A 25,528-nucleotide genomic window follows, 5' to 3' on the forward strand; every position below is an offset into this window, starting at 1 on the left:
CCCACCCCCAAGACCTCAGCATTCACAGTGACCTGACCTTCACACCCTCATCTCCATAACACAGCCCCCAGTCTGCGTTCAGATTGAGACCTTATTAAGGATATGTGTGTGTAAAAAGGTAATCCCCCCCTACAGCTGCCCATGACCGTGTCCTGGACAACCCACCCCTGTCATTGGGTCTCACAGTGTCCACAGTGGAGCAGGCCTATGCAGAAACACCCCCCTGCTTTAATCCACAACAGGGACACAAAGCGCTCGTGGGTTTCCTGTGGTGTGACCAAAAATAGGCTAACATCTCAATCTGTGGAGAGTTTAGGGCTAATGCTAACAGGATTTAAACCATGTAAAGGGACATTTATGAGGCTGATGGGACACGTTCTGTGGAGGCTGAACAAGCACACACTGCTTTGTGAACTTTAATGCAGTACACATAGTATTGACAATCCTATTTTACTCAGAATTGTATCTCAGAATTCTAATGTCACAGTTATGTCCAGAAGACAGTATGTGTGCTAAATATAAATCCAATGCTTGTTACCAGCTTCAGCACTAGGTATACGTATATTCACAACCAGTATATTTCCAGCTGGTTAAAGTGCTGGTTAGAGTTTTTAGTTTTGTAAGCAGCTTTGTCAGCATGATAGCAGTCCATGACCACCATCAGATCTTTTGACCATCACACAGTGCCTTAGACCAGTGGATACCAGTAGCCAGTAGTCTGATTTTAGATTTATTCTATAAGAGAACACTGAGGTTTGCACTTAGTAACTGCCAGTGAGATGTGTGACATGTTGGTGGAGAGCATGGAGCTTAGATCCTGAATATAGTGCTTGGAATTTTTTTTTTTAATTGTGTCTTTGATGTTTTATTTAAAAAAATAATAATAAAAAGTCCGAAGAGAAGGCCTGTTTTGAGATCAGTCGCCCAGTTGTGATATTAGAAGACAGGTTCACAATTGTTCAAATGTGTCTTTTAACAATGCGATAGTCAGGAACCTATAGGAAATTGAAACAGGCTTTGCTTGCTGATATCATGCCTTCCAAAAGATCTCTCTTTAAACTTTCCAAGACAAGCTGCTATTCGTAAATATAACTGGCAACATCAGTTATCCCATATCGTTCACAGAAATGGCAGAGGAGCCTACAACTCATAGTTATCTTCCTATACATTATTATTGTTACATTAGATGGGCTCATCCAGCAGTGCTTCTACATATCTTGCAGTAGCTGCTCTGATGCAAAGTGATGTGTCTCTCAGCTGTGTGATGTACAGCATCACCTGGCTGCTCACTTCTTCACTCAAACTGCCACATTAGCTTGTTTGTGAAGTCTGCTACTGAGTGTCCTGCTAGGCCTTCTGTTTTAAATGAGATTTTCGTGATGCATCCACATTGTGAGTTGACACCTCACTGATTAAAACTGCAGGACAAACAAAGAGGTCCCTCTCCATCACATTAGAGATTATTGCTTATTGATCCACCTGGCTGGTGGGGTCTTTTTTTCCAGGATTTTTTAACTCTGCACTGACCATTAGAAATCAACCTCCAAATGCAGATGGGACATCCTGGGCCCCAGGGCCCATGGGGCCAATATCAGTTTATGCATGGGTAGCATTTTATCAATAGGTCAAGGAACTGATAGTCATCGGTATAAGAAATGTCATTCTCGCTCATCATATTGTATGAAGGATTTTTTGTAGTTTTCCCTTTTTGGATAATTGCAAAATGAAGTTCTGCAAGATGATATACCAACCTCAATTTATTTGATCCTGCCTCAAACTGAAATGTGTCTGAAGTTTCAAAAACTGTCAAATGCAGAAATCTGGCAGATGCATAACCTTGTTTGATCAGATAGTTTCTGATTTCACGACTATCAAAAAAACAAATCCCTTATTTTGGAATACCAGTTTTGACCGCACTGTTTAGTTGCTGAATAAAGACATCACTTTTCTATAATATAAGCTACCTTCAAACTATGCTTGTTGTTTTATTCAATCTGCTATACGAGTAATGGAGACTTTGACTTTGAACATGTCAAAGTCAGTAAATGACCATGAGTCGGCTTAAACAAAAGGCCTGGGCTGACCCCCTACAGCAGCTAGAATAGTATGTTTGTGTAACACAGCTAAGAAAGCTGGCTGTCCCCGAGCAAGGAGAGCTTTGTCCCCATTAGGAGGACAAAAGAGGAAGCCCTGGGGCCATGGGTCTCATGCCTGCTCATCCAGCCCAGATCTTCCACTGCACATTCATTGTTAAAACTGCTCCCTCTTCTGAAACTGATATAATAAAGGAAGAGGTCATGGGCAAGGGAAAATAAGAAAACAGCAACATTAGAACATTTGTTGCAAATGTTGCAACTTTAAATGTGCTCTGACTTTTTTCAAACATTTGCCCTGATGGTCTTGGTCTGCAATTATGCGCAATGATTGCATCAAACATGTTAGACTTCAAACTCTTAAAGCCTTAGCTCTATTCTACCCCTAACTTTCAAAAGATTAATCATGCATATTTCTAAGTTCCATTCTACTTATCATTCCTTGCCTAAATCCTTGCAGCCCTCCACGCTCCTTCTCTTAATGAAAGGATTTGTATATGGAGCTCAGGACCCCCCCTACTTATTCTCTCGCCATTTTTTTATGGAGATGGACAGACATGTGTGAAGTTCAGGGGCAGCAGTCCTGCTTAACAATAGCATTGTAGGTCTGGGAGAGCAGCTCAGGCTGGACACAAGCTGGCCCTCCCCTCCACCCTCATCTGCACATCCATCCTCCTTTACCCCCGACTCTCTCATGACCTAGAGGGGCTCGGGGTTACAGGCACAGGGTGCGGGGTGTGGGGGTTGCTGCTGGACAACCTACTGCCTCCAAAAAATCTCATTATAGTCCTAACCCTATATTGAAAATGCTCCAATCTCTAATGATGCACTTAATCAAAGCTCATGCAGCTTCAGCTTGCATGGAGAACATATAAGTCCTTCAGTGTGGAGCTGGTTTTCTTACATCCTTTAGACCTTACATCACACTATTATCCTCCTTTATCCATCTTGATACACAGAGTCCCATTAGATTGGAGGCTTTCTTCTGAAAACAAGACAAGGGATGGGTCCCATGTCCAAAGAGATTATTTAACAGCTCACTGAAACAGTGTCAAGAAGAACTTGCACTATAAGCTTCAGCAAGACTGCTGTTACCTTAGTTACATCACCTTCTATTCAATTACTTTATGTTGCTTCACATTTACATACATACACTTTACAAAGGCCTTGCAGTGTGCTAACACTCTTGTGCCTGCTATATAGACATGTCATGTTGATTATCAAGTAGAGTAGTACCAGGCAGGAAATTCAATAGTAATCCACATTAGTGTTTTATGAACCAATACCCCTCAATGGGTCCTACTATGACATAACCTTGCTTATGTACACCTGACTCACTGCTTCTCTGCCTCCTTTTCCATCCCAGTCACACACTCTTAGCTCTGGCCTCATAGGTTTCAACACCATGTGTTTCCATAACCGTGGCCACAGAATGCAATACAAGTCCCCCCTTGGGAGCTTTGAATTTCATTAGCGGGCCTTAAGCTCAGGGGGGGTGCAAGGCTCTATCAGCCCTGACCAGCACACTCACTATCCTCTCTACTGGCTGCATCTGCCAGCTTGGAGATCTCTCATTAGAAAGCAGGGCAGATGCTCATTTCTGGATGTGACACATCAGTAAAGCCACTGACTCTAGAGAATATTAGGAAGGGGGAAGAGCTCTGGTCTATGTTCAGGCTGTGGGTATGAGCTCCCTGGCTGTATTTCATAACTGACCATATATCATCTAATCAACAAGGAGTCATCAAGCTGCTCATATCCAGAAATAATTCAAACTGAATATTGTAAAGTCAAAATTGCCAGCTTTGTAGTTTTTTAATATGCACTGCTACCTCAGTCCTTACCTTTTTTAAGGTTAAGTCACATAGAGTAGTTGTAGACGAGTGAATGTCACTGCTGTGGAGCATATTTTATTTCTGTGTTAACCGATTAATTTCATTTGCATGGGCAGACGTAAGACAAGCTAGGGAGTAGTGAAATCGCTTTTAAAAAATCATACTTTCTGACAAAAAATGCTCATGGGGCATTCAGGGTGTTCTATCCATGCAGATAGTTTTGGTTCAGGTTTGGAAATATCCGTGCCTTAAATTTCTTCTTCCACACCATTACTTGGTGATCGTATTTCTTAAATGTGATACTCCCATGAAAGAAATTCAACATAAAAATATCTTTTTTTCAATTATTACTGTTACTGTGGACTATGTAGAATAATTTAGCACTGAGAAACGTGTTACTGTTGAGATGTTCTACTTTTCATTGCTGTGAAACCAAAAAGTAAACTCCAGGTGTGTTTAAGTTGAGGCAGAAGATATATTCTATAATTCGAGTCTAGTTATCACCAAATGAGAAATAGGAAATAGTTTTGGTTGGTTTTTAATGAAGAATCCTAATCAATTGGTATATTACTGATGAGCACAATGCGAGCATATTGGCAGACAGTGGTGTTCAGAAAACAGCTGGCAAAATAAATACACAAGAAAAAACTAAAGCCAATCCTAAATCAAGTTCACCTCCAAGTTGGTGTGTTGGTCGTGACAACAATAAACGCTGTTCAGCCCACCACTGAGCTGATGGGAAAGGCTATATTTGGTTGAACAGATGCAGGACCTCCATAGTGACAGTGATAAGGCATTGTGCAGGTTCAAGTGCAACTTCTAATGTGACTGCTTCACAGCTGGGAGAGTGAAGGTTATTTTGCATATGAGGAAATTAACCCCCCCCCCCCACCCCCAAAAGATGGGGGTTAGACTGGGGAGTGTCACCAAGGTCACAGTGTAGCGGGGACCAAGGGTGAGCCGGGGAGAGCCTCGGTGGCATGGGAAAGTCACCTCAGACACAGATCTGAATGGGACGGACGAATCGGGAGGGGTGGAGGGGAATGCATAACAAGGGGCAGATGGTGGCCCTTCGTTGCATGGTGGCTGATGGGGGATATTTTTCAACAGTGGTTGGGAGGCAAATCAGCATAGTCACAACACTATTGTCACACTTGGCCCTAGGTTTGAATGGGGACACTCCTTAATTTGACCCCGAGAAACTCTTGCCCAGTGTTCTCCCCTTCCAGGCCCTTAGTATTGTTGTTGCCCTCTCCGGCTGGATGGCTCGCCGGCATTCTTCAGCCTCCATTGTGGCTCGTCTTCAGTAAAAAGCGTAATAGGCCGCAAAAACCCAAATGTGCCGTCAATCAAATGAAATGGTTTTTGGGGTGTTGAGTGAGCTTTTTTTTGGGCAATTTCAAAAGGAGGGATACCCGAGGCTTGGTGTCCAACAGAGCAAACCCCCACCCCGTGCTGTTCTGGAATCATAGGAAGGGGGTTTGAGATGAAAAATAGATTTGATATTTCCATTATCCACCATCATTTATCAATCTTTTTACAATTGTTAAGGTCTGTTTAGACTGAACAAGAGGGACATTTTCAGCTTGAAGCCATTACCTTGTTTTTTGAGGTTTGGGTTTGATTGAGTGAGGGTTAGGGTATTTTAGCATTATTTTGACCCCTGGACTGTTTGTGAAGTTCAGGTTCATACGCAACAAACCAGTATGCTGAGTGTAAACCCAAGCATTGTTTCGCACAAGGCTTCGTGTCTGGTTCACTATTTATAATACCAGACTGTCCAAGATCCCTTTTAGATCAGAAGCATATTTAAAATTCAAAAGGCATCCATTAACATTATTAACTATGGGTTCCTGCCTGGGCCCTATGTGATATTTAAACATGCAACGTTTGCACAGACTCTTTTTTATTTTAAATGAACTAAAGTTGGCCCATGAAAACATTATCTCTAAATGTTAGATGTATCTAGCAGGCAACATATACACCATCAGACGTATGACAAGTGTTTGTGTGACTGTGCTGGATCAAAGTAAGACTGATCTCAAAACTGACCTTGAACTCCATTTTTACCAATCCTGTGTTTGAATTAGTAGAGATAAACACAGTGTGCCTTGACTTTTATTGCTCCTCCCTTATTTCCCTGAATACATATCTGAGTTTCAATATTCCTCTATAAATGATCATTCCAAGCAAAGCAGATAGTGATGAGTGATGCCACAGCCTTTTTCCCTCTATCTAATAATGTGTTTCTGTGTGCAGGTGGTGTCTGTCTAGCCTCAGAGCTGTCGTTCCTGGTGGAGCCCAGTGATGTCATAGCGGTGAGGGATCGGCCGCTCATGCTGGACTGTGGTGTTCAGGGTGAGGAGCCCATCACGGTGACGTGGCGTAGAAACGGAGTGACTTTAGCCAGCAGCCCGCGGGTCAAGGTGCTGGCCAACGGCACGCTGTACATCCAAAGCTTCCAGAAACGCAGAGACGGCAGTGACAAGGACATGGGCGAGTACGACTGCGCCGCCCAGAACCGCTACGGCATGCTGGTCAGCCGCAAGGCCAAAGTCCTTTTGGCATGTAAGTGTTTTCACAGCTCAACAACAACTACAATCTATCTACTTTTTCCATTCCATACAATCCAATGTGCAAATAGGAAAAGTAGCCTACACATTCTACCCAGGGTACAATTCATTTAATTGGTTAATGCAATTTCCTTGCATAGAAGTTGAGATCAAAATACAAATCAATGTTCAATAATTACTTTTTGACTATAAATGAATGCTCATTGTGATTATGGGTTGTTGTCATGATCTCTGCCCCCCTTCAACACACAACTTTTCACTTATCTATTAAATAATATTTTCTGCAAATCTTAACTGCCTGTATGGAAACCTTCACCTATAGTGTGAGCCACATTGTGGTGGAGATATCCTGAGTTTATTATTTTGTTGATTATTTCTCTACAATTATTCAAATTTAAATAATCTTGCACCTAAATAATACTGCAAACCCTAACAAACTAGACTCTAAGTGACAGTCAAGAAAAATTGCCAAGTGACTTCAGTGACCTTCAAATGCAGTTATGGCCCTGATTGTAATGATCTCAGAGAGCCAGCCGCCTAGCTAATGTTGCCTAGCTAACTTAATTATATAGCACAAGCATTTATGGCTGGTGAGGTGAACAACAGCGGGAACCCTAACCAATCTGTAAGCTTTCAAGAGCGCTAAGCTTCACAACACTCATTTTATATTTTACATAGCATGTTTTTGTCCCACCCAGTGCGATTTTTTTGCAGTGGACCTTTAAACTTCAATTCCTCTATGGCTATTTTAAGAAGACAAATTGTGGAGACAAGGAATTATGGACACAACTATAAGCTCCAACTTGTAATAAAAACATTATTCAACTTAAAACGTTGTCTGTGAAATAAAGGTCCTAATCTCTGCCGGAAGACAGATCATCACATATTAATGACCTTCACTAAAGTGATTTAGTGATATAAAGTGAGCGTTATTATACCCCCGTATAGTCCTATTTCTCCCTGTAAGATAGGCCTAACATTCATTTCATCAGACATTTTAATATCCATAACCCTCATTATTCATAGGCACTCACATAAACCTGTGCACAGTCCCACAGATAGTCCCTGCGTGTTGCCTATTCTCTGGTCAAAACATCCCATAGTCTGTGTTATAAATGATGCTTCACACGGAGAAGACTTCTGCATCATACATGGCAACCCAAGCCCCCCTCTGACACTTTGTTAGTCAGAGGGAACAGGCTCCCACATACAAAAGCCCTCTCCTAAACATAGCAGCTATTCATTATGGACAAACTATAAATTACACTACATGTACTGTACATGGCTACTGCATGGTTTGAACACACACACACACACACACACACACACACACACACACACACACACACACACACACACACACACAGTACTACTTAAGTGTACAACACACCAGACCCCCCCCTCCCCCCCCCCCCCCACACACACACACACACACACACACCTTTGTTCAAACCAATACAACCAAAGGGGTGTATGGGTAATTATAGGGAGAGTTATGGCTATCTCGAGGTGCTCTTCATTCAATGCAATGAGTTGCCATGGTGATGCTCTCTTATTAGCAGACCCTTGCTCTACTATGGCATACAACCTTATTGATCATGGCCACCAGGATATTAGCCAACCTGTGTGTGTGTGTGTGTGTGTGTGTGTGTGTGTGTGTGTGTGTGTGTGTGTGTGTGTGTGTGTGTGTGTGTGTGTGTGTGTGTGTGTGTGTGTGTGTGTGTGTGTGTGTGTGTGTGTGTGTGTGTGTGTGTGTGTGTGTGTGTGTGTGTGTGTGTGTGTGTGTGTGTGTGTGTGTGTGTGTGTGTGTGTGTGCGTGCGTGTGCGTGTGTGTGTGTGTGTGTGCGTGCGTGCATGCATGATTATGAGTTGAAGTCCTGGCAGTGGTAGTGCTATTTCAGGCGATCTTAATTAAACCACATTAACCTTTGGGAATAGAGGACAGGCAAAGAACAGTGAGATAAACTGTGCAGGTAAAAGAATATGTCAGGATTTACATAAACTACGTCTGGACATCGTTTTGAAATGGATAGTAAGCTATGAAATACATTTCAAAATCCCTCCCAAAACTGTGCACAGGCAAACCAGGTTGACTGTGTGTGTTGACAACTAATATACAAAAGGTTTATATTAATTCATCAATTCAAATATAAGTTTAGGATTTATACATGCTACTAATTTAATCCTGTAATTCACTAAACCCTTTTGGGGATGCAAATTATTGATTTGGAAGTCTTCGATCACAGATTGCTAAATGAGCATATGGATTACTGAATTGATCCCTGTTCTTCTTTCTGTGTAGGTTGTTACTATCTGAAAATGAAGGGGAAAAATTGTGTAACACAGCTAAGCAAGCTATGCCATCCTAATGGTTTATAGAAACCTCTTCAGCAAGACAATAGGCAATAGTTTGTCCTCTTCAGCAAAGCTGGAAATACCAGCACAAAATAATTGGAGAAATAATGTGGTCTAAGGACTTCCCATTGGGTGAAGGTTAAAAACTCTTATGTATGTACATGATTGGATAGTGATTAATCAAAGAGATATTGCCCTGATTTAGTATGGTACTTCCGTAGTGGGGTGGGGGGGGGGGGGCTCACTTGCGTTATGCTAGAGATTTAAAAAAATGCAAAATACAACGTTTCAAGCTCCAAAAACACTGGATCCTTAATTTTGCATGACGTGGAGAGAAAAAAAAAACGTATTTTTGTTGAACCCATGACTTTAAAATGCCACAACCACAGCTTTGGAAGGCAGACTTTTATAAATGATAAACTATTTTTAATCTGTTGTGACATTAAGACCCACTTCATGTGTAGAATAGGTGGATAATTGCCGTTTCAAAATGATATTTTCCCCATGAAGGCTGATCACTGTGTGCTTTGCTCTTTAGCTCTGCCTAAGTTCCACACCCATCCAGTGTCCATGTCTGTGGACGAGGGGAGCGTGGCTCGCTTCCAGTGTCAGATCAACGGAGTGCCTGAGGCCAACATCACCTGGGAGAGAGACAGAGCCCCACTCAACACCACCGACAACAGGTAACACCACACACACACACACACACACACACACACACACACACACAGAGTTCTTATAGTATTGAATATTTATGTCATAAATCAAACCCAAAATATGTTGAGGCACCTGGAACCGAACTAAAGACTACAATATGTTTGTGAAAAAAAACTGTGGGTTCTGCCGCTGTAAACATCAACAGTGAAACAGTAACTTTTCAGGAGGCTTTCTAACTTCAAACAGTGTTCCAGGGATCATATTTTCCTGTGAGGAAAGTTAGTTTTTTTTTTAGTTTTTAGTTATGAGAAATATCAGGAAATGTTCACTTTCTCTGACACACCCAAAGTTACATAGTGCATCTTTAAGTATTAAGAAAAATGAATATTTGTAAATGCTTGCTCTGCATTCTAACAAGTCAAACTGCTCTCCCTCCCTTCCCTGTCCAGATACATTCTCCTGCCCATGGGCATTCTGCAGGTGACAGGTGTGAAGCGGGTGGACGCTGGAGTGTTCCGCTGTGTCGCCAACAACATCGCCAACACTCGCTACAGCCATGACGCCATGCTCAACATCAGTGGTAGGTGGTGGACACACACACATGTAGCACGGATTAGCATAGCATATAGGCATTAAACACTGAAACCATTTAGAGAGTGCTAGCTCCACAACAATCCCTCACACTTTTGCCTTTTCCGTTTCAGTGTTCCCTCTTTTCTTTAAAAGGAGGGCTTGGACTTTGTAATTGAGTAGCCTACTAGTTTATTGACTTGTAAAGTTTAACAGAGGGCAAAGTACAACCACTTACTTCAAATCCATTGCGATCCACTCTTTTGGTACAATAATGACAAAGTGATAGGTTGTATACAGTACATACAAACACAGTAATAACTCAAATTATATATATAAAGCAAATATAATTTATATTTATTTACACAATAAACAAGTTCTTAATCAAGTCATGTTACTGTTGCCTTAACATGAGGTGAACAAACCTATTTTAGCAAACAACAATCAAAACAACAATCTTAATGCTTTCAATTTTCTAAATAAATAAACTCCCAAAGTTGATTTTGTAAGTATATAACTCGCAAACCCAAAAATTGGAACTACAATCATTAGTCCCTGTAAGGTGATGCCTTGTCCTAATTGGGTGGAGTCATTGAAAAGAATCACACTGTTTATTTTGGACTGACATGCAGGGCCGGGCCAGCTGAGAATATACTCTCATTTACCATCCTTGTATTTTTTATCATCCTTCCAGGCGGAGCTCCCAGAATCTACAAGGAGCCGGTCATCCTGTCAGGCCCACAGAATCTGACCATCACTATCCATCAGACCGCCATCTTGGAGTGCATCGCCACGGGAAACCCAAGGCCTATTGTTTCCTGGAGCAGGCTAGGTACCACTGGACAATTCTACTTTATTCCTGCATTCCAATCCCCTTACTTCCCTGCTATTTAGTATGGTAGAAAAAAAAGATTTAGGATTTCTTGTGGTCAGATTTACCATGCTTAAAAATACCCCGGATGCCTTACTAAATCCGGTGGAGCTCTTTAGTGTTGAAATCAGCATGCTATTTAGGGTGATTCTGCCCCACAATCCAGTGCTGCTGGTAAGTGACGTCACATCGAAAGAGCCTCCGTATGAAAAAAAAACGACCTGGGCTGCGCGGGTATAAAAGCAAGAGGCAAGATAAAGGCGTAATGTTATGATTAAATAACTAGTCAATTAAAAGCATGTCCCAATTGTGTACCTAATGCATGCTAACAAGATTAGATTATGAGCAGCTGTTGTATGTAGAATAGAAAAAAGAAAAAGAGTGTGACTTGGAAACGCAGCCTGTATGATAGACAAGTTATTTAGCATTTGGAGTTTGATTTGACAAATGGTGTGTGTGTGTGTGTGTGTGTGTGTGTGTGTGTGTGTGTGTGTGTGTGTGTGTGTGTGTGTGTGTGTGTGTGTGTGTGTGTGTGTGTGTGTGTGTGTGTGTGTGTGTGTGTGTGTGTGTGTGTGTTTGTGTGATCAGACGGACGTTCCATCGGTGTGGAGGGGATCCAGGTCCTGGGCACGGGGAACCTGATGATCTCAGATGTTTCCCTGCAGCACTCTGGTGTGTATGTGTGTGCTGCCAACAGGCCCGGCACCAGGATGAGGCGTACTGCACATGGACGACTGGTGGTACAAGGTGAGACCAGCATTAAATCGCTTAGTTAGCCAATACCGGCGGATACCGGCTAATATGTAGAGCTCATCAGGTCACTTATGTATGAACTATTTGCTTAAAATGTGCTTCTTTGCTTTTAAATCTACATTGGGTGAGAAGAAGAAAAAGATTGCACACTACATGTGGCTCTTTGTAGTTTGGCTTATTTCCACATCATTTACATCATTGTAAATGAGGGTCACCCCTTCAATTGATCTCTCGAGTATAAATACAAGTTAAATGAAAAATGAAACATTTGAAGCTAATATACTTAATTGTTTCTTGCTGTTCTGAGTTTGTGCCTTCATGATCTGAATGCACTTTTTGTGAAGTCGCTTGGGATAGAAGCTTCAGCTAAAGGAAATGTGATTTAATGTGATGCAGCCTAATGTAAAAGATAGTAAGAGTTTATAATCCCTCTATATCCATCACAGACAGGGCTAATAGCAACAATTTCCCCCCAAACCGCTGACCCACTCCTCAGACCAGCAGGCACATAATGCTGGCTTGACCACCTGATAAAGAAGCACCCTGCGCATGTGTTTGTGTGTGTGTGTGTGTGTGTGTGTGTGTGTGTGTGTGTGTGTGTGTGTGTGTGTGTGTGTGTGTGTGTGTGTGTGTGTGTGTGTGTGTGTGTGTGTGTGTGTGTGTGTGTGTGTGTGTGTGTGTGTGAGTGAGAAACACCATTTAAACCGGCAGTGATGGGGAGGGGGAAATATTGGGTCAATAGCTCAGAGCTACGCCCATTCTTCTCACCTTTGCCCCTGGCTGTTCAGTGGGGATGGAGGCTGGGAGCATGGACCTGCCCCTCCCCACCTATGTCACACACACACACACACACGCCGGACAGTTTCCTTCCAGACAATTAAGCAATGACACCAGTGTTCAGCTGTGTGTGTGTGTGTGTGGGGAGGATGTCCATGACGTTGACTCATCCATCACCCTGCAGATGTCCATACATTTGGCTCAGCCCCCTTATATTTCTCATTGTCACTAGCTGTGTTTTGATTGGCTGTCCAGGGGTCACCTCAATTAGCGGCTCACTTCTCAGATGACACACAAACATGTCTAGTGTTACAGTGGTGAAGAGTCATTTTTAGTACACTAGAAAGAAACTTCCAAATATCGTACTTTTTACTCCGCCAAATGTTTCAATAACGCTACACTTTCTTTGAAGATTACAATGTTTTAATTCCAAAACATATGACCAACTTAAAAGATATGACTTTGAGGGGATATAACTGTTCCAAACTCTACTGTATTAATATACCATGTAAAGTTGTTCCAGGCTTATGTCAATTCTGACCATATATAAGTAACAATTTTAATGGTTTTGTAATTTAAAGGCATATTTCTAATAATACTTTCAAACACTGCACTTTATGTTATTGAATCATCATTAGGAAAATTACAGTAATATCCTCTACCTTTATAACTTGAAACAATGCATAGAATTTGTATTACAAACCAATATAAAAGAGCCGAAGCAAATTTCAATAGAAATGTTGTAATGTATTTGACACCAATCTTTTGTAGTACTGTGTTCCTGTTGTGTCCCACTGTTTGAGCAGATCAATCAATACCTCCCTGTCCATCTCTCACAGTGATTGACAGGGCCTCTGGTGTGTAGACTAGGCTGATCTCTTAATATATTCATTCATTTATTGATCACCTTTTTTTGTTTAGCTTGAGAGAGAACAAAGAGCTTTAAGCCTAGTATCTGGTGAACACATGACCAGCACGGCACTAGGTCAATCAGAGGAACACTAATTCTATTCAAATAAACACAGTGTGAAAATCATATCTAAAATGACCCCCATATTAAATCTCAGGTGAAGTGATCTTCCGCCTCATGTGAGATAGGGGATGAAACAATGTTGGTTGCAACATTATTGTAATGCTATTAGAACGATATAGTTTATGTAGCTATTTGTAATTGTTGTGAAGTGTGCTTAACATGTATGGGCTCAAATAAGTGTTAATATTAATTTAATCTTGTAACATAATGCTTTTGAATGTGCAAGGGGAAAAAAAGGTTCCCAGATTGTTTTTGACACTAGTATCATGTTAAACATGAATGGCTACGATAGCCACAGGCAGTGACCTTTGCATTAGTAGCATTTCTGATAACATTCTCATATTTTACAAATTTTTTAGGGATTCGCAAACCTTACATTTCTCCCACGTTAAGTTAATTAAGGGAGAAGTACAAACACAAGCCTTGATATGATTTCTGAACATTCAATATGTCAACATCTTAGTGACCCTTCTCTGAGCCCATAAGTTAATACATTTAAAAATATATATAGTTATATAATATACATAACTATGTTAATAATTGCATATCTAGCACCCAAATTAGACAGTAAGAAAATAGATTTTAGTAACAATCAAGTTGTCCATTGCAGTTGTAAAAGCACTGACAGCTGGAGGTTGAAATTTGGCAGACGTTTATGAAAGGTGAATGCTCCCATCATCCAAGCTGAAGTCAAGTTCAGAGTGTGTGTGTGTGTGTGTGTGTGTGTGTGTGTGTGTGTGTGTGTGTGTGTGTGTGTGTGTGTGTGTGTGTGTGTGTGTGTGTGTGTGTGTGTGTGTGTGTGTGTGTGTGTGTGTGTGTGTGTGTGTGTGTGTGTGTAGTGTGATTGTTGGTGGCAGAGCAGAGGTCTCAACTTTCACACAGTCTGTCTTGTGTGTTGTGAGTCCACGGTCATGGTCGCGGGTTGAACAAAGGAGGACAACGCACACAGAGAGACAAAAAAAGTGGGCGACACCTCATTGCAGGGTGGTGGTGGTGGTGGGGGGTTGGATGGTAGCTGGCTGGGGGGTTGGGAGGTGGGTATGAGGGGGGTTAAAGGTTGACCTTCACCCTCAGCCACCCCTGACCCCCGGGAGCCCTGACAGAAGGAGCCAGGGCGTGTGTCTGTTAGATTGAGGGGACTTCAGGGCTGACAGAATGGGGATGTGTGCTGGTCTATAGGGTCAATTAAGGGAGAGCTCTAGGAAGATGGATGGAACACCCCGGCAGTGCGCTGGTTGTGAGGACAAACCCAGGGTGTCACCACACAAAGGATGGCCAGTGGTGGAGAGGGAGGTGGGGTTGAATACGTCCATCCATCCCTCACTCCCTCACTCTCTATCTCCCTCCATCCCTCCCTCCTTCATCCCCATTTATTTTTTTGTCCACATGTTTAGCCCGATCAGATGCAGGATCTTTTATCATGCAGATCCAACAAAGGGCTTCTTTAGTTCACTTCTCACCATTTAATACTAACGCCAGAGGCTAAATCTTTCCCTTATTACCACACACATTCTTGCTTTAATTTGTTCATACAAATAGTATAGTAGTTATTAGTTAATATATAAATATAAGTAGTACATATATAATTGCTATGAATCTTGTACTTATTTTAATAATATCTGGTTTTATCACAGATAGACAGTCATAACTGATCATTTTCATATTCCGTCTTTTTAAAGGGCTGTACTTAACGCAATAGTACGATAGCTGTGCAGTTTTGATTAAGATTTCACATAAACAAAACACAGGCCGTAACATATATAACATTATGAACTATTGTAGATTCAACCATCCAACTCTTTTAAATAAGATACAACAATGCAATCCATCTAGGCATCAGTAATATTAATCCATCCATTTACCATGTGGTTGTTAAAATAGATTTTGCCTTATAATACTTAAATGCATGACTTATACTTGTAATAGTGAGTTGTCAATGTGGTGCAAATAACTAACCTAATGGCAGCATAGACTCAAATGCTTACTTTATTTCCTCTTCATTTTACAAATTATTTGTATTAGCAGCCAGTGACACTTTTAAGATTTTCCTTAGGAGCTTATTGGATTCATATTTCAAGCTTCTGGAAGCTATGTGTGCCTTCATTTGTTAGTATTTTAAATGTGTCTTATTGCATCCTGCATGTGGGCTGGCTTGTTGAACATCTTCAGCTTAACTGACACTGACAATTGAATGTGTATGGCTTTATGAAGAAAAACACAAAGTATTGCTCTCACACACACACACACACATGTAAATCTAGTTATGTTTAGTGAACAGATGTATGGGCACCCCTCCTCCCCCCTTTAACTGACTGCTAAACAAAAGGCACTAAAAATAACAAGATGAGGTGTGAGGCACGCGGCTGAAACTCAAGGTCAACTGAACCTCTGATCAATACAGAGTATAGATCCACTGATGAAGGATGCCTGATACTTTCTAACATGATGCGACAACTGAACAGATGAAGGGGTGGACAGCAAGCTAGCCCCCCCCCCTCCCCCAGGAGATAATCAACACACACACACACACACACACACACACACACACACACACACACACACACACACACACTCTCTCTAACATACAAACACACATCCACAAACATTCAGAAACACACACACAAACACATACAAAACAAATACACGCACACTCTAACATAGAAAACACACACACACTAACATTCAAACACACTAACACAAATGCACTCATACAAACACACACGCACTAACATACAAACACACCCACACACACACACACACACACACACTGGGAGAGAAAACTAAACTCAGAAACTATTGTCACTACTCCTTTACCCCCCCCCCCCCAGGTTGTTTCTATCGTGGGTGTCTTTTTGGCTCATGTGAACTAAGAGCGGGTTCTAATAATTGAAGTGGTAAGTCGGACCAACGGAAGAAAGAGTAAATCCCTGTGTGCCGCGGTGATGAATGTGTCCTTATTGAAATGGTCATTCTGTTGACACATCCCCCCTTCCACTCATTCGTTGGTGGTTTTGGGGGGGTTCGCTGAGGTCAATAGATCAATGAGATGCTGTGTGTGGGAGGGGGGCTTTGGGGGGCTTAAGAACTGCAGCCTATATCGCGGCATAGATATATAAATATATATATGCACGTCTATTGTGCTTCTATTATTGAACTGGGGGGAGGGGGGGGGGGTCAGGAGAAAGCAGTCAACCCTAGTGTTTGTGTGTGTGTGTGTGTGTGTGTGTGTGTGTGTGTGTGTGTGTGTGTGTGTGTGTGTGTGTGTGTGTGTAGGTGTGTGTGTGTGTGTGTGTGACACAGATTCCTTTTATTTCTATTTCTTTATGCTTTAGAATAAACCTTACATAACTGTGAGCCGTGTCTTCAATCTGTGAGTTTTATTCTCCTCTGAACCAGCGTCCACTCTCCTCCTGACACAGAGGCACTTTGCATTGGAAAGCACAATGTTGCTTTTTAAGGCCTCCACAAACCTATGCTATGAAAGTATATTATTTTAAGTGTGTGTTTTTTTGTTGGGTTGTAAGAGTGCAGTGTCTCACAGCATTAGGTGTCTCCCTTATAGTGCACTTGTGATGGTCCTGGGAACTTACTATTGTCTTCCCTAACAATCTTCCCTAACAAAACCATTTGGTTGGTTTTGGCCCTCTTCTCTTTCTGTTGCTGATAATACAATCGCTAATCACTACGGTAACAGGTAACAATTAAATGTCATAATTAAATTTAACAAATCATCCTTTTTGAGCAAACCAGAATTATCCCTCGAGGCAGTGTATAACTAAGCCTTGTTGCAATACAATGAATGGCATGTGTGGTTGCTTGCATTCAATTCTGTGCTCCCTCTGAAAAATTATGACCTTGTAGGACACTTCAGTACCCCCAGAACTACTCTATATATATATAAACCACACTTATTCAACTATGCTTTTGAACTTCCCTCCTTCCTCCTCAGCTCCTCCTGAGTTCCTGCAGTGGCCGCAGTCTGTGTCTAAACCAGCGGGGGGCAGCGCTGTGTTCACCTGCGTGGCCCAGGGCGTCCCCGAGCCACACCTCATCTGGCTGAAGAATGGCAAGGTCCTAACACCCGGCAACAACGTCAAGCTGACCAATAACAACAGGTCAGTCTTTGCTATGCATTCAAAAGTACGGAGGGACACACACAAGCTCAAATACACCATTAAATATTTAAACAAATGATAGAAAAACAGGTAGTAAAGCGGTAGCGTTCTAAGATGCCAGCTTTTTGTTTTTCTATACAAATATGCGCATGTCACCCACAGCAGAGCATTTGTAACCCTGTATTTACCAGTTGTACCACACGATGGCAGCACTGCACATACATGTTGTTGCCTGAATGTCTTTTGATCAATGAAGACTGACATGTATTTAAGTTTCATTCTGGGCCAAAAATACTGTTTAGTATACTGTGTAGCCTATAGTTAATAGACAGGCACCAGTGAGGAACACAGACTTTGTAATTCATGTGACATCAATTCAATTAAACAAGTAGTTTAAACTGCTTTGTATTGTCCACATTATCATGATGTAAACCTGTGTGAATCTACATGTGTGTCCATTGACAAATAAGGAAACTTAACCTTTAACTGAAACTAAACTCACTCTATACGTGCAGCACTCTGGCTCTGACTCGCGTCGGCTCGGAGGACGAAGCCATCTACCAGTGCATTGCTGAGAACAGCGCGGGCACCAACCAGGCCAGCGCCCGCCTGGCCGTGGCCCAGCCCAAGGACCTGCCCGCAGCCCCCGAGGACCTCACAGCCCGCGCCCTGTCACCCGGAGCCCTGCAGATCAAGTGGAGGGAGCCCCATGCCAACGCCTCCGAAAACATCATCGGATACGTCCTGCACATCCGCAAGATAGGAGGTGAGAGCCAGAACACAGACACAAACAAACAAACGCACGCACGCACACGCACACGCACACACACACACACACACACACACACACACACACACACACACACACACACACACACTGAGAGACAGTATGAGTCTAGTGTAGAGAGATATCAGCATTTGATAGATTAGAAAATGTTTACTAACCCTGGGGCGCTCGTGGTGTTATGATTATGTCCCCACCCCCTCATCTCTGTCTCTCTACTCTGTCATTAAAGCATGAAAGATGCCCTAAAATGATCTTTGGAAAAACATTTTTACTTACCTTATTGCTTGTGTGTGTGTGTGTGTGTGTGTGTGTGTGTGTGTGTGTGTGTGTGTGTGTGTGTGTGTGTGTGTGTGTGTGTGTGTGTGTGTGTGTGTGTGTGTGTGTGTGTGTGTGTGTGTGTGTGTGTGTGTGTGTGTGTGTGATTCAGAGCCCGACAGTATGGAGCTGCAGGAGGCCATCAGTAAAGGCTCCTTCCAGCACGATGTGGCCAACCTGGAGCCAGCCACCACCTACTCCCTCTACCTGAAGGCCTTCTCTCCTCTGGGGGCCAGCCAGCAGTCACACACTGTGCTCAGTACAACACTAGGGGGAGGTAAGAACACATTGTGAACACTATCTATGGAAGAAATCCATGAGAGCACCTGGAACATACAGCGCTGGGGGGAAAAAATTAAATGCTTTAATTAAATTAAAATATATATATAAAAAATTAAATTTTTTATATATGTTTAAACATTTTTATGTATGTATGTATATCAGTGGTCCCTGGACAAAGTTGAGGATACGCTGCCTTTATCTAAATGCATCAAAGAAAGCTTTATGCTTCTGCAGTGCAGTCTTGATGACGTATCTGTTGTAAAAAAAATCAAAGATAATCATCTCAGTTATACATTTAAATCAATTGGTATTAAATGAAGATTTGCCATCATTGAATAGCTTATTTTAATTAGTATTATTGTATTATTGTTTGACTGGATGTTTAATGTTGCTTCATTTGTGTTGCCAGTTTATTTAGTCTTTTCTGTGCTGTTGTAATGCTCTTTACCAGTAATCAAATCAAATCAATTTTATTTGTATAGCTCAGAATCACACATTTTCATTTGCCTCAGTGGGCTTCACATTGCATACAATAAATCCTTAATAGTAATCCTCCTTAGGGACATTAAGTGTTGTGTGTGTGTATGGGCTGGTCTCTCATCACTCTCCTGTCTCCCTGCCTCTCCATTACAGTGCCTGCTGCTCTCACCTTCTTCACTAAAGTGGTGAACTCCAGTGCCGTGCAGGTCCTGTGGGAGCTGCCCACCAAGGCAGGCAGGGCCGAGGGCTTCAGGCTGTCCTACTGCAGGGTTCCCCAAGGCGTCTTCCAGGGGCCGATCCAGCTGCCTTGTCACGTTAATGTGCACGTGATCACTATGCTGGGTAAGTCTTTTTGCGTGTGTGTGTGTGTCTCCTTCGCTGTAACCGACACATTCTAATCCCAACTTTAACACTGACTTTTATCATGTAGCCTATGAAAAAATGAAATTCATGATTAACTGTAAACTACGACAGAGTAGTAGTGCCAGGTCGGTAGAAAAAAAAATAGAATAGAATAATACAAATAAAGTCGTAGTTTTACGTGAAAAAAACGTCATAATTCAGGAAACATCTTACACATGCAAAATGATGGCGAGGGCAGTCCAATCAATGGCAGCTTCCACGTCACCCACTGATTGTGCCGCAGGTGTCAGGCCATTCCACACACAGTCAACAGAAATGTATGATTAATGTGGTGCTGAATTACCACAAGCATTTTCTTTTATTAGTGGAAGAAGTAAGATGCTCCACATTCCTCATTTAAAATTTGAAATAACACAAGACTACGACTTTGTTCTCATAGTGTTACAACTTTCTTTCTCGTAAAATGATGTCTTTATGCTTGTAATAATAATAATAATTGTATATAGCGCTCTTCTAGGTACTCAAAGACACTTTACAATAAAATGAGCACACTAGCAAAATAAAAACAGGTGTAGCAATAAAGCCAAGACACAATAAATAAAAGCAAAGAAATGTAGAATACAATAAAGAAGGGATGACAAAGAAATGAGTGGACTAAACCCTGTATATTTCCACCACCAGCATCCGACCCCCCCCCTCACCCCCTATTTTTTTTACATAGTGAGACCTCAAGGATCTAATACCTGTAACCATAACGACCCACTTGTCTTGGTCTAACCTATACAAAACAATATAATGACGTTGGAATGCAGCATCCGGAGATGTCTCCTTTTATTCAATTCTATTTGCAATGACAAAGATCTGATGTTAAAACAATAAAAACTAAATGTTAACACTCTCTCTCTTCTCCTGGTTAAATAAAGGTTAAATAAAATAAAACAAATAATAACTACATTACAAAATGTAAATAATAATAAAGATAATGTACGGGTAGGTCGGTGGCTACGGTCTACGTGTCAAAGATGAACATAGATTTCCAATATCGGTCAACATTTTCTCCTTAAATAACCTTTAAGAGCTTTTCTGAAATACGATACATTGATCTTTACGACGATGGATGGTAATCATCTTGGAAAGAGCGGTGCGTGGCATGACAATGACCTCAACAGTTCATTTGTAGCACCATGGCTCAACATGCTATAGTCACAATCAGACCCCATACAGTTACTATTTAAAGAGAGAGAGAGAGATCATTTGTGTAAAATCGGTTTTGTGTCACTCACTGATTGAGTCGCTTATATTCACAGCATGGAATCACCGGATAGTCTTACATTAATTGCCAGAGCCAAGAGAACACACTGGGAAAGACTAGAAACATACTAGATGATGTACTGCAGGAACAGGCCATACATCATGTGGTATACTGTATAACAGTTTTGGTTGGTTTGGTGTGTTGCCAAATAAACTGTTGAATCATCATTAATCATAAATAAATCATGCGAATCGCATACTTTCTTTTTTTCTATTCTACATTATGCAGCTGATCAATTCTGACATACTTTTACTTATTCATTTCATCATAACATTGCACCTTGATCTTGCCTCTTGCTTTTATATCCGTTGCATCCCTGGTTGTTTACATACGAAGGTTCCGTCAATGTGATGTCACTTCCGGTGCACACTGGATTGTGGGTCAGAATCACCCCAAATAGCATGCTGATTTCAACACTGTAGCTGGATCCCAATCCAGAGAAGGCTATAGCCTGTGAAGGCTGATTCGAAGGCCGAACGAGCGTTGTTAAACGAAACGGTTTCCGCAGGTCTCCGTTTACGAGCATTTCCGGTTTGCGTAACAAGCCATTACCTTGCGTGACGACTCGCCGCTCCTGTGCTGCCTAGCAACCCTGATTGCTGCCAACGGAAACAGCCTTGTCAACGGAGGAAAAAATAAAAAGAGGTTGCCTACCAGACGAAAAGAAATAAAAGTACAAGAAAAAAAGAAAGAAAGATAAAAGTTAAGAAGATGGAGCAACACGTTGCTGTTTTGTTATTTTTTATTTTATTTTATGCCATCTCTGAAAAAAACGCAATGAATCTTGGGAAATTTTGGGCCGCGAAGGATCCATCTGTTGCAGCCTTCAAAACCGTGAAACTAAGGCTGCATTTCTCGGCAAGGAGCCTTGCTAATGGAACAAGCCTTTGCGCGCCGCTACGACGCAATCGGTCTTCAAATGCAGCCGTCCTAGGTTGCGACCCCTGGATTGAGATTCAGTTTATAAATCTCGTTCGGATTTAGTAGGGCATCCAGGTATTTTTAAGCACACTAAATCTGACCAAGAGAATTGGGACATCTTAAATCGTTTCTCTACCATACTAAATAGCTAAAAGTATGGGTATTAAGGTATATGGAATGCAGGGAATTTAACTCCTGACTGACTTTATATGGGGGCCCTCTGTGTTTCAGAATTGGGTGCAGTGTATGAAGTCAAACTGGTGGCCTACAATGGGAACGGGGAGAGTGAGTCCTCGAAGAGACTGGTGTCACTGGCAGAGGAAGGCATGATGAGTGACCAAGCCACTGGTGAGTGGGATCCCACAATCTGTACTAAAAAGCAATGGGGGTTATTTTTCATTTGAATGAAGTGTATGATGATATCAGTGGTATTTAAAATCCTGAAAATAATTGATTGTTTTATTCATTGGTGCTTCTCTGTTTGATTAAAGGTGATAAAAGTCTGTGTCAGTGTCGGGAGGGAGAGGCGTCTCTGGGCAGCATTGTTATCGGCATCCATATTGGCACGGCATGCATCATCTTCTGCGTTCTCTTCCTCATGTTTGGATACCGTCGCAGGTAAGTGTACAACTATACAATTTATTCTGGTTTTATACCTATTTTATTTCTGTTCTTTCATATGATATTCTAATGGAGAATATAAATATATATGTAGAATAAATCTGTGCGTAGGTCTGTATACCCGTCTTCTTATATTAGAAATTGTTGGTTCAGATTTATTTTCCATTGTTAAGCACTTTGTAATAATGTTAAAGAAAGGTGCTATATATAAGTAAATACATGTAAATGTACACAATCCAAATACAATCAATAGGACTCCTGTGCCTTCAGCTTTGTCGATGTGAAGATACTGTATGTAGACCCGTACTCATAGCTCCGACCTGTTTTACAGTCTGTTTTGCAGTAAAGGGACACAGGACAACTGGACTGTACCCAGAGTCAACTCGGCACACAACGGAACCCCTAAAGATTTAGCAAACCAGCCCAGAATGGAATCAGCGCCTCAGGTATAGTCACAGGAAATTTTCTGCTCACATATTTTAATAAAAATATTTAAACATGGTATGAACGGATGTAAATGATGAGTTATGATGCATGATATTTGATTGCTTGTTTTCTTCTCCTCTTGTCTCCTTGTCTTATGTGACTCCAGGTGGTTTCTCCTGCACAATGTCAGGTGGTCATTGAGCAACACATGTCTGGTTTCCCTGGCACCGGCACTGGCTTAAACTGCTAAACATTACCCACAACCCCCCTTCTCCCTTACAACAGTCTCTAGCTCACCTACCAGCCCCAAGCCTTCTGCTATCACTGAGCACCACCCTGTGCCCTTTGATAGCATGCAGCCATAGCTTTAATCTCCCCCAAAATCTGCTGCTAAAAACCTTATAAGTAGCCTCCACCAAAACAGTGACACAATGCTTCTAGACTAGAGTATATGAGACATCCAACCCCATCCTCTCCACCTCCACCTCTACCTCAAACCAAAGCTTATTGCCTTTGTTGCCTGTGCACACCCGCGTGTGTATGTGGGAAAAAAGTCTTCAAACAGCATTGTCCGCCCCAGACTTGGTGCCGTCACATTCTTTTTGAGTGTACGCCCACAAAATACACATGTGTCACTTACCAGTGGGAATCTGTTCCATAACCAAAATAATATTCTATGCCTAAGATGATCCCATCTGGTAAGGTTGACACTGTGAAGATGTGGTGTGAGAGCCCCAAATGAAGCCAAATATTCTCACCCGACTGGGGGACATTCTAATAAGTCTTGTTGTGACAGAACTTCTCGACATTGCCTTCGAAAGTTCCTCTGCAATAAGAAAACATAGCGGCCTTTGAGAACGCCTTACGGAGAAATGATTGTCTAGTAGCCATAAAAAGCCATTTTCAAAGAACCTATATAAACGGGCATTCTTTGTGTCCAACTCTTTCTTTCTTTACCCGACAGCTGTACACCTCCAAAGAAAAAAGCTACCTCAGTCTTACAAGAAATGTTTGAGCCATAGTTGAGGCTACAGTTGTTGCGCTAGCCTATACCTCAACCCCCAAAAAATACCCTGAAAAGCTTTTTCCTTTAAGCAACTTTACAGCCAGTGCCAGCCAGCCGTCAACCAATACCAGTCCAATGAGTGCTCACCAGGATGACTACCATGGAGAGACTAACCATGGCAGATGGCCGATTCCCACTGCCACAAGCCTATACGCCTTACTGCACCAGAGGTGGACTACAGCCTGAACAGCCTCCCATTCAAGCCTATACTCACCTTTGGCTTTTTTTCCGTTGACATGCCTGATTTGGATGGATCTCTACAACTTTTCTTGAAGACGTCAAGAAAGCCAATGTAGCATTTCCTCCTTAGTAATTTTTTGCTCTTTTATGTGGTTAGCAAATCATTTACGGCTTTCACATGTCCACATATGTCCATCTCCAAAAGACATAATTGCGCAGATGGATGTAGCTCATGGACAATATGGACCTCAGTGAGTGGATACTGTGTGAACCTTTTTGTTAAGCCATACATACATTTTTTCTTCACTGTGCGGTCTACCAAAGGAAAGAAGACCAAGGTTTTGACCTGCAAAAAAAACCTGATGGCCTACTGAAGATGAAGCCAAAAAAAATTACTGAGGCCATGCTGCCATGTTTAACTCTCCAGATGCCAAATTTGGTCACCCTGGGACCTCGAACGACACTTGAGTTGGCGGCGAATACATTTTTTTTAGGCGAAACTTTCCTGAAATGCACGGACAAAGGGCTCGTGTTTCACTGTGTCAGCCTACCCAAAAAGTTCTTCTATGTGAAAACCAAGCTGAATGATACCCAAAGATGTAAACATTTTGATGGTTTTCTTTAAGTTTATTTTAGAAAAAATTATTTTAAAGAGATAACATTTACTTGTTTTTTTTTCTTTTTGCATCGTTCCTGTTTGAAAGGGGGTAACCCTGCATAAAGTGCTTTAACTGAAACCAAGCCAAAAACATTTTTGCTCATGATTTAATGACTATTTTTTCTAAATAATATCTTTCATTTCTTTTATAAGTTTTGGAAGTCATTGCAGGTGCACCCCCTTCAACGTGGAACTTTTTTTTGATGATTCTAACATTTATCTTAAGAGTGACCAAATGAAGATGTCAGATATTTTGAAAGACTTTTTATGTCCATACTATAAGTAGTTGAATTGTTGCCAAATACTTAGCTTTCGTAAATACAGTATGTAACCAAATACCTCTACATTTTTAACATTGATAGCCTTTACCTCTAAGTCCTCATAACCAAAGCACAGAAACATGCTTGTTAGTGTGATAATACATGTGTCTGTGTCTGTGTGTGTGTGTCTGTGTGTGTGAATGGCTAACTGTAGGTAAACCTTGA

The 25,528-nt window shown here is 41.6% G+C and overlaps 1 protein-coding gene across 1 annotated transcript; it reads left to right on the forward strand.

Annotated features, from left to right (window-relative positions):
- Positions 1-6,201: 6,201 nt before the first annotated feature.
- LOC307264482 (immunoglobulin superfamily DCC subclass member 3) lies at positions 6,202-23,389 on the forward strand (the record flags this gene model as incomplete). Its single annotated transcript, XM_080045894.1, has 13 exons — positions 6,202-6,496; positions 9,395-9,539; positions 9,963-10,093; positions 10,778-10,915; positions 11,543-11,701; positions 17,467-17,632; positions 18,148-18,398; positions 18,847-19,011; positions 19,650-19,838; positions 22,324-22,440; positions 22,584-22,710; positions 23,045-23,159; positions 23,306-23,389. The coding sequence occupies exons 1-13, from the start codon at positions 6,265-6,267 to the stop codon at positions 23,387-23,389; spliced, it is 2,019 nt and encodes a 672-aa protein (XP_079902020.1). The 5' UTR covers positions 6,202-6,264.
- Positions 23,390-25,528: the final 2,139 nt, after the last annotated feature.

This window comes from Ammodytes marinus (assembly GCF_949987685.1).
Source record: "Ammodytes marinus genome assembly, chromosome: 17".
NCBI classification, from domain to species: Eukaryota; Metazoa; Chordata; class Actinopteri; order Uranoscopiformes; family Ammodytidae; genus Ammodytes; species Ammodytes marinus.